This window comes from Pelodiscus sinensis, chromosome 5 (assembly GCF_049634645.1).
Source record: "Pelodiscus sinensis isolate JC-2024 chromosome 5, ASM4963464v1, whole genome shotgun sequence".
Lineage (NCBI taxonomy): Eukaryota > Metazoa > Chordata > Testudines > Trionychidae > Pelodiscus > Pelodiscus sinensis.
This window is the reverse complement of record NC_134715.1, coordinates 121,041,938-121,055,790: the sequence shown is the minus strand read 5'-3', so window position 1 is coordinate 121,055,790 and position 13,853 is coordinate 121,041,938. Positions and strand designations below refer to the sequence as shown.

Here is a 13,853-nt window from a genome sequence, read left to right as displayed (position 1 = left end):
CTTGTTAAAACAATTCTTTTCTTTCCATTAAAGGATGCTGTTCAGCACCATTTAGGGTAAAATCGTCATTTAAGGCAATTTTCTCTTCATACTAGCAGCAATGCAACTTGTAATAAGTTAGCAACATCGTAATAGCTTAACTGTTTGCAAATTCTAAATCTCTCTTTAGGTGGCACTTAATGAAGATTCAAATTATAAAACCGATTTACAGAGGCAATCTTAATCCAAAAGGATGATGAAGCCATCTTTCTCTGTGAAATGTGACTTGATGCTGCATAATAAGAACACAATCAAAAATCATGTGCTCACGCACATAAACAGTACCATTATATATATAGTGTTTTGACTGGGGAGAAAGAAGGAAGGTAAATGTTCACTAATGAACAAACTAAAACTATTTTCCCATTCTGTTCTCAGCCTGCTCATACTAATAGCATACTCATTATACTAAGAATTCCAAAATACTCTTTACCTGAGTTTATTGCTGTTAATCTCTTCACTGCAATCTGAATTCAACTGGGCATTTTATGATTCTCTTATTTTGTCTGAGTATAATGGCAACATATGTATAGTTTCTCATGGGGAAATAAATCTAGAAAAAACGTTTAGAATTGCCCCCAAAGTACTCTGAAAGGAGTGTGACATCAGAACAGAAAAAATACTTTAAACTGTTTGAATACGCTATTTTGAAATTAACTCAAAATAAGGTATGCAATTTGTATAGGTCAAATTATGTAGCTTATTTCGAGCTCTGGGTGCAATGTAGATGTACCCTTAGAGTAACTTGATCACAAATGGCCTGAACCTGAAGCTGCATTATTCATTAAAAATTCATATTGGTTTATCTACAGAAAATTAAGATCTCGAACATCTTCATTTGTTACAGTTAAAGGATTTGATGTCTATTCTACCGAGAAAGATTTCTGCAGCTTTTACTGTCTGATTTCTAATTTAATTTGTATTGGTTTCCTGGGGGAAATGGGAATTTTTCCAGTTCAGAATTTTTACTTATTTATTAAGTAAAGGTGTTTAAGTTTATAAGAAGGCATCTTTGTATAGGTCAACTGGTGCTTCTCATAGAGAGTGACTTTAATTTGAAAAAAAAAAAAACAATAAAATATTAGGGATCTTCTAGCTCCCTCTGCTGCCCTAATCTTTCTTCTCCAGTCACTCAGTAAAAAAAAAAAAGCATCACACAATTTAACATTCCATTGTAATGCTTTCAGGAAAATGACTTTTACTAAATATGCAATGCTAATTCATACTGTAACCACTTTCTAGTATGAAGTTTAAATGCAGCTTCCCAAATTGTCTATATATTTTTCCATTTCTTTCATAAAAATCTGTTTGAATTTACAAACTAGAAATCTAATCAGAACACACTTTAAATAATTATCTTGAGTCTATAAAACCTGTTCCTAATCCACAGAATATAAAAATTCTAAAGAGACTAAAATGGATTTAAGAAACTGTGGAAAAGTACATAGAGTAAATTGTAGAGTGTATTTCCCTTTCCACGATGTTTATATATTTATTTATTTTGGTATCTTACTGTATACAAATTTCAGCAATTCTGCTTTGATTTAAAGTAGAGCATATATAAAGGAATCCCTATGAAATATATCTGTACATTTACCATTATTCCGTATTAATACATATTAATTTATGCTCATTTAAGATTGGGTGCTTTCTCAGCTATCCACAGTAAACAAAGAAATTGCCATAAGCAAACATTTTCAAATTGGATGCCCTAAACTGGGAAGCTAGGTTCACACTGGGTAACCTAAGTAAGTGGGCTGTTTTTCAAAAGTGCTGAACATCTGCAGCTTCTTCAGAAGTGAGTATGAGGTGTGAACATTCAGCACCTCTAAAAAAAATCATCCTGCTTTTATTCATGTATCTAGTTATGTATGTAGGTGCCTAAAATTAGGCACCCAAAACCCCCTCAAGTTAAACAATGTGAATTAATCTGATTTTTGATAATCATAGAGGCATCTTTCTCTCATTAACCTGGACAAAGATACTCGCCTAAGTCCTAGCTTCCCATCTCCAGAGGGTGGTCAATAATATAAGCAGTTCAAATAGGCTCTATCGGGGTCAGCTTTTAGAGAACAATATTTGGCAAGTTTGACATTTATTACTCAAATAGGAAGATGCCACATAGTGTTTCATATACACACAAGAAAAAAAATCTAGGTTAGGGAATGTTTTTAACTTCAGGTCATTTTATATTTTAAAATGTCTTTACAAGTTGGATAAGTGACATAAATAACATCCCAATTAAAAACACTGATGAATGTAGCCTATCTCGTCTGTTTGCACCTCTCCTGAAGCCACTGAGATACTATTATCAATGAAGATACTGGGATTCTCATCATTAAAAATAATTTATATAGCACCATACATTAACATGAGGGCTATACACATAAACAAATGCTATATCCCATCTCTCACTGCTTTAGAGGAAAATATAGAAATAAATCAATAAAGCACAAAATATTCATCTATTCAGAAAATGTATTCCTTTATCATATATTGTAGTAAACAGAGTATCAAAAATATACTGTCATGTGTAGTGGAATGTGATTACTCATCTGATTTAAAATTAAGCTACGTAAATAATATCATTCATTTGGTTGCACTGGCAGTGTTTTAAATTTTCAGAAGAAAGGTTTTCAGAAGAAGGTCACAAGGTGAATTATTTTTATTTCAGATTCAAGTTACATGTGTGGATGCTCCGCAGGGGTTTCTTGCGCAAAAAGAGCCTATCCAAAAAAGTACTGATGCTCTGATGGCCATTCTATGAATGGCCATCAGAGCTTTCTTGCACAAGAGCGTTCATGCAGTGTGGACTCTCTCTTGCACAAAAGCGATGCGTTTTGAGATGTGGATGCACTTTTGCGCAAGAAGTTTTTGTGCAAGAACTCTTCCGCAAAAGACTTCTTGTGCAAAAACCTGCAGTGTAAATGTAGCCATTGTGACAAAACCTTCTCCTGGTGGAACTATTCATTCCAAACACTCACAACATGAACAAGATATCCCAAAGAGAATTTTTTGATTACTTGCAACTGCATCACTGAATAAAATCACATGTAAAATTTTGCTAAAGTGAATCTAAGATTTTAAATATATATCAGTTATTATTAACGGGTTTAAAAATAAAAGATTAAAAGTTGAAAGACAGGAAAAATCATTGCTCTCTTCAGCTTACCTCACAAAACCCACAGATCATTTAAGAACTACAGGATCAGGAACTGAATAAGGGTTGCTATGGGCAGCATAACTTGGAACTATTCCATCCATCAAGCTCAACAAAATAAAAACAAAAACCCAAGAAGAATTCTAAGAGTGGCATTGGTCCATCACTCGATAACCCTCTTTCCAGGCTACTAGTCACATACAAGGTTGTTAAACAGGAACTATTAATGTTAGAAAAAATTAAATCAAGAGATCTGGTAACTTGCATCGAAGAGTTTTAAAAGAACTGGCTGAGAAGCTTGTTAGACCACTAATGCTGATTTTCAGTAAGTCTTGGAAAATCAGGTTAATTTCAGAAGGTTGGAAAAAAGCTAATGTTGTGCCTATATCTTAAAGGAATAAATAAGATAACCTGAGCAGTTATAAGTTTTTTACTCTGATTTCAAACCTGGGTCAGATAATCAAAACTCAGTTACTCCTTTTGGTCACAACATCTCAATAACAATGACTCAATAAATAAAGAATTAAAGGAGAGCAAAATAATGAATGCCAGTAATCATGGGTTTATTTAAAATACATCCTGTCAAGTTAACTTGATTTTTTTGGATGTGATGACATGTTTGGCTGATAAAGGTAATAGTGTTAATGTAATATACCTTGACTTTGCACCACATGACATTTTGACTACAAACTAGAAAGATGTAAAATTAACACAGCACACATTAAATGGACTGAAATCTGGGTAACTAACAGGTCTCAACATATACACTGTGTAGCTGTAGCTATATTAGTCCCAGGATATTAGCGAACCAAGATGGGTGAGGTAATATCTTTTATTGGCCCAACTTCCCTCTCTAATATCCACCACTACAATCAACAATGGAAGATATCAAATTTCACTCTTGAAACTCCACAGCATGAAGAAAAAGGAAGCCAGACATAACAGTGACATCTACAGCCTTAGCAAACACAAGAAACAAGTCACAGGACTATGTAGCACTTTAAAGACTAACAAGATGGTTTATTAAATGATGAGCTTTCGTGGGCCAGACTCACTTCCTCAGATCAAATAGTGGAAGAAAATAGTCACAACCATATATACCAAAAGATACAATTTTTAAAAAATGAACACATATGAAAAGGACAAATCAAATTTCAGAACAGAAGGCGGATGTGGGGGGGGGGAGGTAAATGTCTGTGGGCTAATGATATTAGAGGTGATAATTGGGGAAGCTATCTTTGTAATGGGTAAGATAACTAGAGTATTTGTTGAGACCCACTTGTCGAATTTTAGCATGAATGACAGTTCAGAAGATTCCCTTTCAAGTGCAGATTTAAAAGGTCTTTGAAGCAGGATGCAGGTAGTTAAGTCGTTGAGACAGTGTCCTTTCTGGTTGAAATGGCAAGAAACTGTTTTTTCTTTGTGATCCTGTCTAATATCTGTTTTGTGGGCATTGATCCTTTGGCGAAGTATCTGAGACGTTTGTCCAATGTACATAGCAGACGGACACTCCCCCCCCCCCCCCCCGCATCCCCCTTCTGTTCTGAAATTTGATTTGTCCTTTTCATATGTGTTCATTTTTTTTAAATTGTATCTTTTGGTATATATGGTTGTGACTATTTTCTTCCACTATTTGATCTGAGGAAGTGAGTCTGGCCCACGAAAGCTCATCATTTAATAAACCATCTTGTTAGTCTTTAAAGGACTACATAGTCCTGTATTTTGTTTCAGCTACACCAGACTAACACGGCTACATTTCTATTACTAAGAAACAAGTCATCATCCTTAGAGGTCTCAACATCTATAACCATCTTACCACAAACTAAAGATATTAGCTCACTCACCAGGTTTCAACGTGGGGAATCATCTCTAAATAGCTAAATGTAAGCACATATACATCTTGCTACAAAGAATATAGGCCATACTTACAGGGTGGGGGATTTGACTCTGGGAAGCAGCAACTCTAAAGAGGATTTGGAGGCAGGATGGATAATCTGGTGAACATGAGCTCCCAGAGAGACATTGTTTCTGAAGCACTAATGAAATTATTGGAGATGAATCTCAGACAGAAGTAGAAGGGTTAATTTTACACCTCTCTGTTTTGCATGGGTGCGGCCACTGCTGAAATACTGTGTACAGTTCCGGTGCCCATAAATCAAGAAAGATATTGATACATTGCAGAGGGTTCAAGGACGCACTGCAAGAATTATTACAAGCAATAGGAAACATGCCTCCTGGTGATAGACACAAGGAGTTCAATCTATTTAATATAACAAAGAGGACATTAAGGGGAGACTTGAATACAGTATATAGGAAACTACATGGGGAACAAATAGTTAATAAAGAGGTCTTCCATCTAGCAGACAAAGGTATAACATGATCCAGAGGCTGGAAAATGAAATTAGACAAATTCAGACTGGAAATAAGGCAAAGGTCTTAAATACCGAAACAACTAAGCAAGGATCATGGTGGATTCTCCATCATTGAGCACTTATAAATCAGAATTGGATGTTTTTCTAAAAGACCCACCCTCGGAATTCTTCTGTGGAAATTCTCTGTCCTGTGTTATACAGATGTTACAGTAGATGATCACATTTGTCCATTCTGACCTTGTAATCTATTAACCAGATTCCATTCAGCAGACCTATGGACTACAGAACCCCTCTCCTAGACTCAGACACCTCTACCTGTCTTCCACCTTGGTCTGCTGTGTTCCTAGCAAGCTAAACGCAGCCTGCCAAAATTGACATGCCATTATAACACTCCAGCAACGAGCGGTATACTATGAAAGACGCATGGGCAGCAGGTAATGTAGGCAAGGGAAAGCAAGCAAACGAAGCAAATATACTGCACTGTTTACATTTTGTTACAATGTGCAGTACAATAAGAGCCTAATTAGAGCTAACTAACCTTCAAAAAGCCAAGAAACATACTTCAAATTTTCCAAATTACACAGAAATGAACATATTTTATTTTTGCACCGTGACACTCTTCCAACTGCTTTGCCAAATGGATACTATTTTCAACTGTTCTGTGCAGACACCAGTTTCACAGAAGAGGGGGGACAAAGGACAATATAATTGGTAACTAATTAATCTTTCACATTTTTAAATACCCATTTATCTCCTAAGATGGAGCTGCTAAATGTTATCTCACAATTTTGAAAAGTGAGTCAGCACCTAAAGGTTTCCAAAAGAGGCTACTCACACTGCACACAGTTATACATGTAGGTCTAAATGTCATTCATAATTACAAAACAGTGGGTGGAAGGTCAAAGTTTAACTTTAATTCTTCTCCTTTTCAAGATACAGTATTCCAATTCTATCATTTAGAGATATATCAGAATTTATTGTATAAAACAGAATATACATTGGAGTGACAAGGTACATATTAATACCATCACTGTTTTGAGAAGTTATTCTAAGAAACACAGCATGCCACCTCACAAATTGTGAGCATCTAATTTTGAAAATCAGGCCCACAAAATTAAATCTACTGTTGTTCCTCTTCCCAAACTGAATAGTGGGAGATTTTTTGTCACAGTCCAGATTTGTATGTGAGAATATTTCTATGAGTACCAGCTGACACCAATGCAAAAACTACATTAAAATTAGCATAAAAGCAACTTTTGAAATGCCACATACCTACAACAGCAATAACTAGAAACATTATACGGCACTTATGCAAAGGACTTACTTGTTGTTTTTATTTAAATTTGACAGTGAAAAATAAGTAGCAGTTTAAAATAATGTGAAAATATCAAACATTTAGAAAGTAATTTAAAATGGAAAACAAATAACCATATTGGAACTGATAAGGAAGAAACCTGACAATCTTTAAACAGCTGCCTAACTCAACAATTTCTTGAATGCTGTAAAACAGCTTACACATTTTTGCAAAATGCTCAATATTTAAATAGTTTTATAGAAAGCCAGTATGTCCCTGACAAAAATATAAGCTCTTTCTTTAGCAACTGTATCTTAATAGGGCCATATTTATTTTCTCTTCTGTCCCACTATTCATATAATTCACAAAATTGCATGGGTACACAGAAAATTAAACTCACAGAAATGATCCATTAACAAACCCAGACACATGCAGTATCTCAAATTTTCAAAATACAACTCTAACGTTTTGAAAAGCAAAACTAGATTTCTATAACCATAAAGCTGTGAGAAATTACTTGTGCTTCAATGAGAGGTTAACATGTTTAATATAAAAAAAAATCAAGCATCCCTAGTCTTTTTGGATTTTTCTGTTTATATTTTTTTCTGAACCTATTGTGATGTGAATCAAAAAGCACAAAACACCAATGTAGTCTCAGACATTATACAAGAATAAATTATTTGTGTCGTGAGACAGACTGACTGATCCAATTTACTAAAATCCGTCCAAATGACAGGCTGGCTGGTCATTTAAATATAATTCACATCCTATAGAATCAGAGACTCTCTTGAATTTCTTTGAATTTAACCTGTAGAATAAAACCACCCTCCTTAACAAGCATGTCTTAGCACACACAGGTAAAAACACCTTGTGGAACACATTGTAAGATATAATCTTTTGCAAGGTTTGTACAGAGTTTACTAAAATATCAAAATGGTAATGTGTTTCCTTTAATGAAGAGCAATAACATTGGCGCTCAAGAGCTATATTTGTGTTATATGGTTTTTAATCTCAAAAGAATGGATGTGTAACATTATGATAACCGTAGTCAGTCAATCAGTGATTGAGAGTCTATCCTGGAAATCCCTCACTCAATAAAAATGAAGTTTAATTACTGTAAGAAACACAGTTCCACGCCCCCACCCCAGCATGATCATTAATTCATAAATTCAGGCACGTTAGAGATTGCAAGATCTAACCTTCGAATATACGATCTAGGCGTTGCCGTTTCACTTTGTGTTTGTCCATAAGAGACATCAGAATTGAAGTTCAGATAATGTTACCACGCAGTTTGCTGCCAAACTCTTCAAGTATCAGCCACGAATAAAATTACTGCTGTACGTTTTTCAAAAAGTCTGTTCACCTACAAAGAAGAAAAAACATCTGAAACTACAAAAAGCAGGCTAGCATATTCAGATTTTTCACCTTATTCCAAAATTGGTGACCTAAATATTACTTTAGATAGGTGAGAAAACATGCAAGATTCTTCAAACATATTAGATAGCTTAATATTTCAAAATAAACGTATTTTTACAACATGCAGAAATTGCTTTATTTGTACGTATAAGTGAACAAATAAAAGCTTAAAAACTCAAGATGGAAAGAGTTCCAGAAGGACAACTTCCTTTTTACTCTCATTTGATTGCCTAGTATGCATTTTTACCCACCTAAAACATACTCTTTCTGTACATATCTAGAGTAGATGCATTATTTTAAAGCATTTACTGGTCAGTCCAGTCAGTCACAGGAACATGTTTCAGACAATTAAAGAAATTGCTATTTTCCATGCCCACTCGCAATGCTGAGAATAGGCATTCCATGGAATAACATTTGTGACAAATGAGGAGATGAACCTTTCTTCCTCATAAAAGGGTGAGTCAGAGTTCAATACAGACAGACTTAAGAAATCAATTTTAGGATATATTAAATAATAGAATGTCAACATCTGTATCAACTCAAATGGCAATTAAGTACCAACTTTAGGTAAATTGTCTGTGAATTAACATAACTACTCACTCTAAAAATTCTCCATGTAAAAACTATAATACACAGATATTTGCATTGTTGTAACTGTATTGGTACCAAGATAAGAGAGAGACAAGGAATGCGAGTTATCTTTTATTGGACTAACTAACATCTAATTGATGGACACAAAACAGATATTAGAAATAGTAACACACAGAAACCTGTAGGGCAGGCCTGGGCAAAATATGGCCTGCAGGCTGAATGGACCCAGCAAGCCACTGGATCTGGCCCATGGAGCCAGAGGGGAGCCCCAGGCAGGCTCCCATGATTGACCCGCAGCCTGCTCAGGAACATGGCAGCCAGGTCTTGTTTCTGTTTTAAAACTGGAGGGAAGGGGGGAAAGCTTCAGGAGCTGCCTCTGCCCCCAGCACAATCCCATTGGCTGGTTTCTGGTGAGAAACCAGCCAATGGGAGCTGCTTCTTTGAATAACAGGCAGCCAAGAAGAACCAGAGCCCCTCTCTTCAGCTCAATTATTCACTTAAGCACCATGGCCAGGCAAGCAGGCAGGCATTCTGGGAAACATTTTAAGCTCTGCAAGCCATAGCTCTGTAGGCAGGCTGGCTGGTTTGGCTGCTGGATGGTAAATCTCTTGGTCACAGCCTGCCTCTGGCACGCCAGCCCCTCCCTTCCCCAACCCTCTGTTCCTCCCACTCTATATACCCAAACCCTCTGTCTCCCTCTTGCACCCATACCCCCTCCCAGATCTGGCACCCTAATCTCCTGCCCCATATCACAATCCCCATCTACCCTAGGTCACATCCCAAACCCCTGCATTCCAGTCCCCTGCCCAAGGTCACAACCGCCTCCTTCACCCAAACTCCCTCCCAGACCCCACTCTCCCTCCTTCCTCCCAGCCCCGTACCCCAAGCTCCCCTCTGAACCCAACCTCCATCCCAGACCCTGCATCTCCTCGATTAATATCATGGAAGAATGTGGTCCTCGACTACTTTCCAAAATCTTGGAGTGGCCCCCTGTCAAAAATTATTGCCCACACCTGCTGGAGGGGAAAATTTTAACCTGCCTGGGCACTCGTTAATTGACTTAAAAGTAGCCATTCTTCTACACAGGAATTTCATAAGCCAACTACAGAGACAGCGAGAAAAAGAGAGAATTGACCTTCATAAGTAAATTTTACACCATCTCTCTCGGCCTGAGAAAAGATTTGAACTGGTTAATGTATTATAAAACCAGCTTTCCATACATTCAACACCCTATTGACATAAAAAACTAAGTATGGGACACTTCCAGCCCACTCAATTAGCCTCATTAGCACCAGGACTAAAATTGACAGGTAATTTTTTTCTTCCAGCAGAAGAGAGATGCTTGCGAGTTCCCTACAATCTCTAAAACAAACTGCTGCATTAGCTCACAGGGGCTATTAGCAGTTGACATAATTTGGTGCAGCTCTCAGGCTGCTATAATTTATGTCAAAGTACCAAATTGACCCAGCAGGATCACTACTGTGGGGAGTGGGCGTGGGAGGAGTGCAGCAGCCACCTTTGCTGCACTGTGTCCTGAACTGTGCTATATATTGTACTCCACATCTTGAGTAAGGGATATAGGCCATAAACTATAACCCTAATCCTCTTTATATTATACCCATACATACTATGTGCACAAGATATGGGACCTGGATTTCACATGTAACTTTGAGAAAAATAATCTTTCATTAGTAAAACCACTGCAACACCTCTTAAAGCACAAGGAAGCTGAAACCAGAAATATAAATGAGCCAGTACCAAAGTATTAGGCAACACAAAACAACTCTGGGAGTAGTGTGTTAGGAAAGACCTTGCTATGTAAATAAATAACTAATTCATATTTTTAAAAATATATTGTAGTAAAATAAGATTCAATTTTTAACAGTAAGTGTAATGAAGCATTGGATGAATTACCAAAGGTAGTTGGAAAGGTAAAAGGAAATGGTTAACTTCTCCATAACTTGGAGCCTTTTAAATCAAAACTAGATATCTTTCCAAAATATATATGCTTTGATTCAACCACAAGTTTCTATGCTACATACAAATCATTGGGTGAAATTCTAGGGCCTCTGTTATGCAGGAGATCAGATTAGATATCATAATGGTCCTTCCTAGCCTAAAAATCTTAGAATCTGTTTATCTATGAAGATGTGCATCTCGCTTTCTCATCACTTTACTTGTATGCTGTAACCCTTTCCCTCGGTCTTTATCTTTCTTGTCTATTTAAGACTCCACAGTGTTTGAGGCTGTCATCTTTTGTGCTCCTGATTGGCATCTCTGGGCACTGCCACAATACAAATAAATGATACATTTTAAAATCCTCAAGATATAGTCTTAACCAGGTTTAAAAACCTGCCAAAATTTGCACCTTTTTATGACTCATGGCCTCCTGTTTAAAATATTTAAAATGTTAAATATCTTGAAGAAAATCCTTTTCATCTCTTCTGGAGTGGTAACAACTGTAGGGCTTCCAGGTGAAGGTGTCTATTTCCAGTTAGAACATCCTCCCACGAGAGGGGACCTTAAAAAGAATAGGGAAGGGAGTTTTGGAGGGAGGATGAAGAGGAACTATTGTATAACTGGGAGGGGGGTAATTTCCAAATCCCTCTGTCTGAAAAATTAGCTAGGTGGCCACCAGAACGAGGTCCTGCAATTATCCATAGCTGTTATGTGGTGACACTGAGGTTGGCATGAGTACCTTAGTTGGTGCAGACAATGATAAACCTACAAGAGCTAATGGTGCTACCCAGTCAGGTTGTTCCTCTTCCATATCTCAAATTCTGTTCTGCCTGTCTGTACTCAGGATGCCTCAGGGGTGATGTAGTGGTCCCCATGGAGAAGATACCACTGGTTCTGAGCTCAGTAGTCTTTCCTGTGGAAATGCCTAGGAGATTTCACAGCCTCAGTTAGGACTTACTTCCCACCTTGAAAAGGCTGGTGAAGCTCTCCCATTAATCATAGATTTGTTGCAAGGGTATGGGGATCTCTGTGTCGATGGATGAGGCTGTTGATATGAGCAGAGTTACTATGTCTTGGTTACTAGACAGTACCAATGCCAAAGCAATGGCAAACCAGTGACTCCTTTTCCATGAGATCTGGTACTAATCAGTGTAGTAGGCATCCACTTGCTCCTTTCTCTTGTCCAAGCAAAGGGGGTCCTCTTGCTTCTGCAGTTCACTGTCTTAGAGCACCCTTAGCTCTTGGTACCGAGGAACTGGTATCATGCATCTGATTTCAATGAGGATGAGAAGCAGTCATCACCTTAGATGAGCAATTAGCATGGAATTTTTCATATTTGTCCTTATTAAAGTGTTCACCTTTACCTTTCTCATGTCTGCCCTTTTTGCTAGACTTCTTTAACTCTGCTCTCCATGTGCCAAGAACTGGAGACAGTTGTTCTCAAACAAGTACTCCTGTGTGTATCTGCCCAATGTGTACAGGAGAAGAGCCTGCCAGACCAGAAGTGTTGTCTTCAAATCGTCATTGTCGACTCTCAAGTCCCTAAAGTCACTTTCGAGTCAAGTCCCAGGTCGAGTTTCAAGTCCTGACATTTTTTAAATTAAGTCACTTTTGTACAAGCCATCAATATCAGCATTTTTGGACAATTTTTTCACCAAGTCGATTTAACAAAATTAGCAAGTCTTAAGTCACAAACAATGAACCCGAGTTGAGTCTCAAGTCGAGTCACCTAGGCGACTTAAGTCGAACTCAAGTTCAAGCCATGGGACTCGAGTCAACAACTCTGCAGACTAGGGATGGAATCATCAAATGATTCACTAGGAAACTTCTAAGTCTGAACTCACAGGTAGAGGGCTTTGGCAGGGGAAAGACCAGCAGATATACTTGGATGAGGTATGAACTTCTCTGGGACAATACATACAAGTGTAGGGTTCAGGCCCAGGTACAGACCATGCAGATCTTGAATTCTAGGGTCTTGAGTATACTAGGTACCCTGTAGATTGATGCTGTAGGAGCAGAAGTCCTTTGCTCCCAACACATACTCTAAACTATTAATAAAATTGTCTAAGAAAAGGTAATACTATGTATAACTATTTCCACTACAAAACAAAGAATAATAGATAAAACTGTGGACACTGGAGATATTCTGTTCCAGAACATTGGTAGTAGACAGAAAGCAAAGAGCTGAGCAATTTGTACCTCCCCTTATGGCTTCAGCTTAGAGCACAAGGAGAAGAAGGGCACAAGCCCAAACGAACACTGCTAGCAAACATCTTCTGGTCTCAGGCACATACGGCACACACATGCCTTCTTCAGTGGAATATACAAAGGGACTATCATTCAAAGAAGAACTAAGTGTTAAGGGGGGAAAAATATAGTTTCTTTGATCTAAGAAAATACCAAAGTAATGCAATCCCCATTACTCAAAACAGCTAGATCTAGAAGATTAGATTATGAAATATCCCTGTGGGAAAATTAATTGAATGCTTTCTGATTTACAATACAGGATCCTTTTATCTTTTTTAGCAAATTCCTTGCAAGTACAGAGGAACCTAAAAACATAAGAATGGCCATACTGGGTCAGACCAAAAGTCCATCTAATCCAGTATCCTCTCTTCCAACAGTGGCCAATGCCAGATGACCCAGAGGGAGTGAACACAACAGGTAATCACGTGATCCCTCTCTTGTCTTCCATTTCCAGTTTCTGTCAAACAGAGTCTGGGGACACCATTCCTACACATTCTAGTTAATAGCCGTTGATAGACCTAACCTCCATGAATTTATCTAGTTCTTTTTTGAACCCTGCTAAAGTCCTAATCTTCACAACATCCTCTGGCAAGGAGTTCCACAGGTTGATTGTGCGCTGCATGAAGAAAATCTTCCTTTTGTTTGTTTCAAACCTGCCCCCTACTAATTTCATTTGGTGACTCCTAGTTTTTATATGATAGGAACAAGTAAATAACTTTTCCTTATTCACTAGAATTTTTCCTTATTCATTTCAATAGAAGGAATACATAAACAA

General features: G+C 37.5%; 1 protein-coding gene across 5 annotated transcripts in view; it reads right to left on the bottom strand.

The window, feature by feature from the left end:
• CTBP1 (C-terminal binding protein 1) overlaps nucleotides 1-13,853 on the bottom strand; it is a 378,668-nt gene that overhangs the window by 261,035 nt on the left and 103,780 nt on the right. For all 5 annotated transcript variants that reach the window (XR_012904426.1, XM_075930923.1, XM_075930921.1 and 2 more), the window contains exon 3: nucleotides 8,065-8,228. Coding sequence is in view for 3 of the 5 variants with exons in the window: in XM_075930923.1 (XP_075787038.1) it covers nucleotides 8,065-8,122 (58 nt within the window). In the remaining 2 variants the exon portion in view is untranslated. The remainder of the gene's footprint in view (nucleotides 1-8,064; nucleotides 8,229-13,853) is intronic.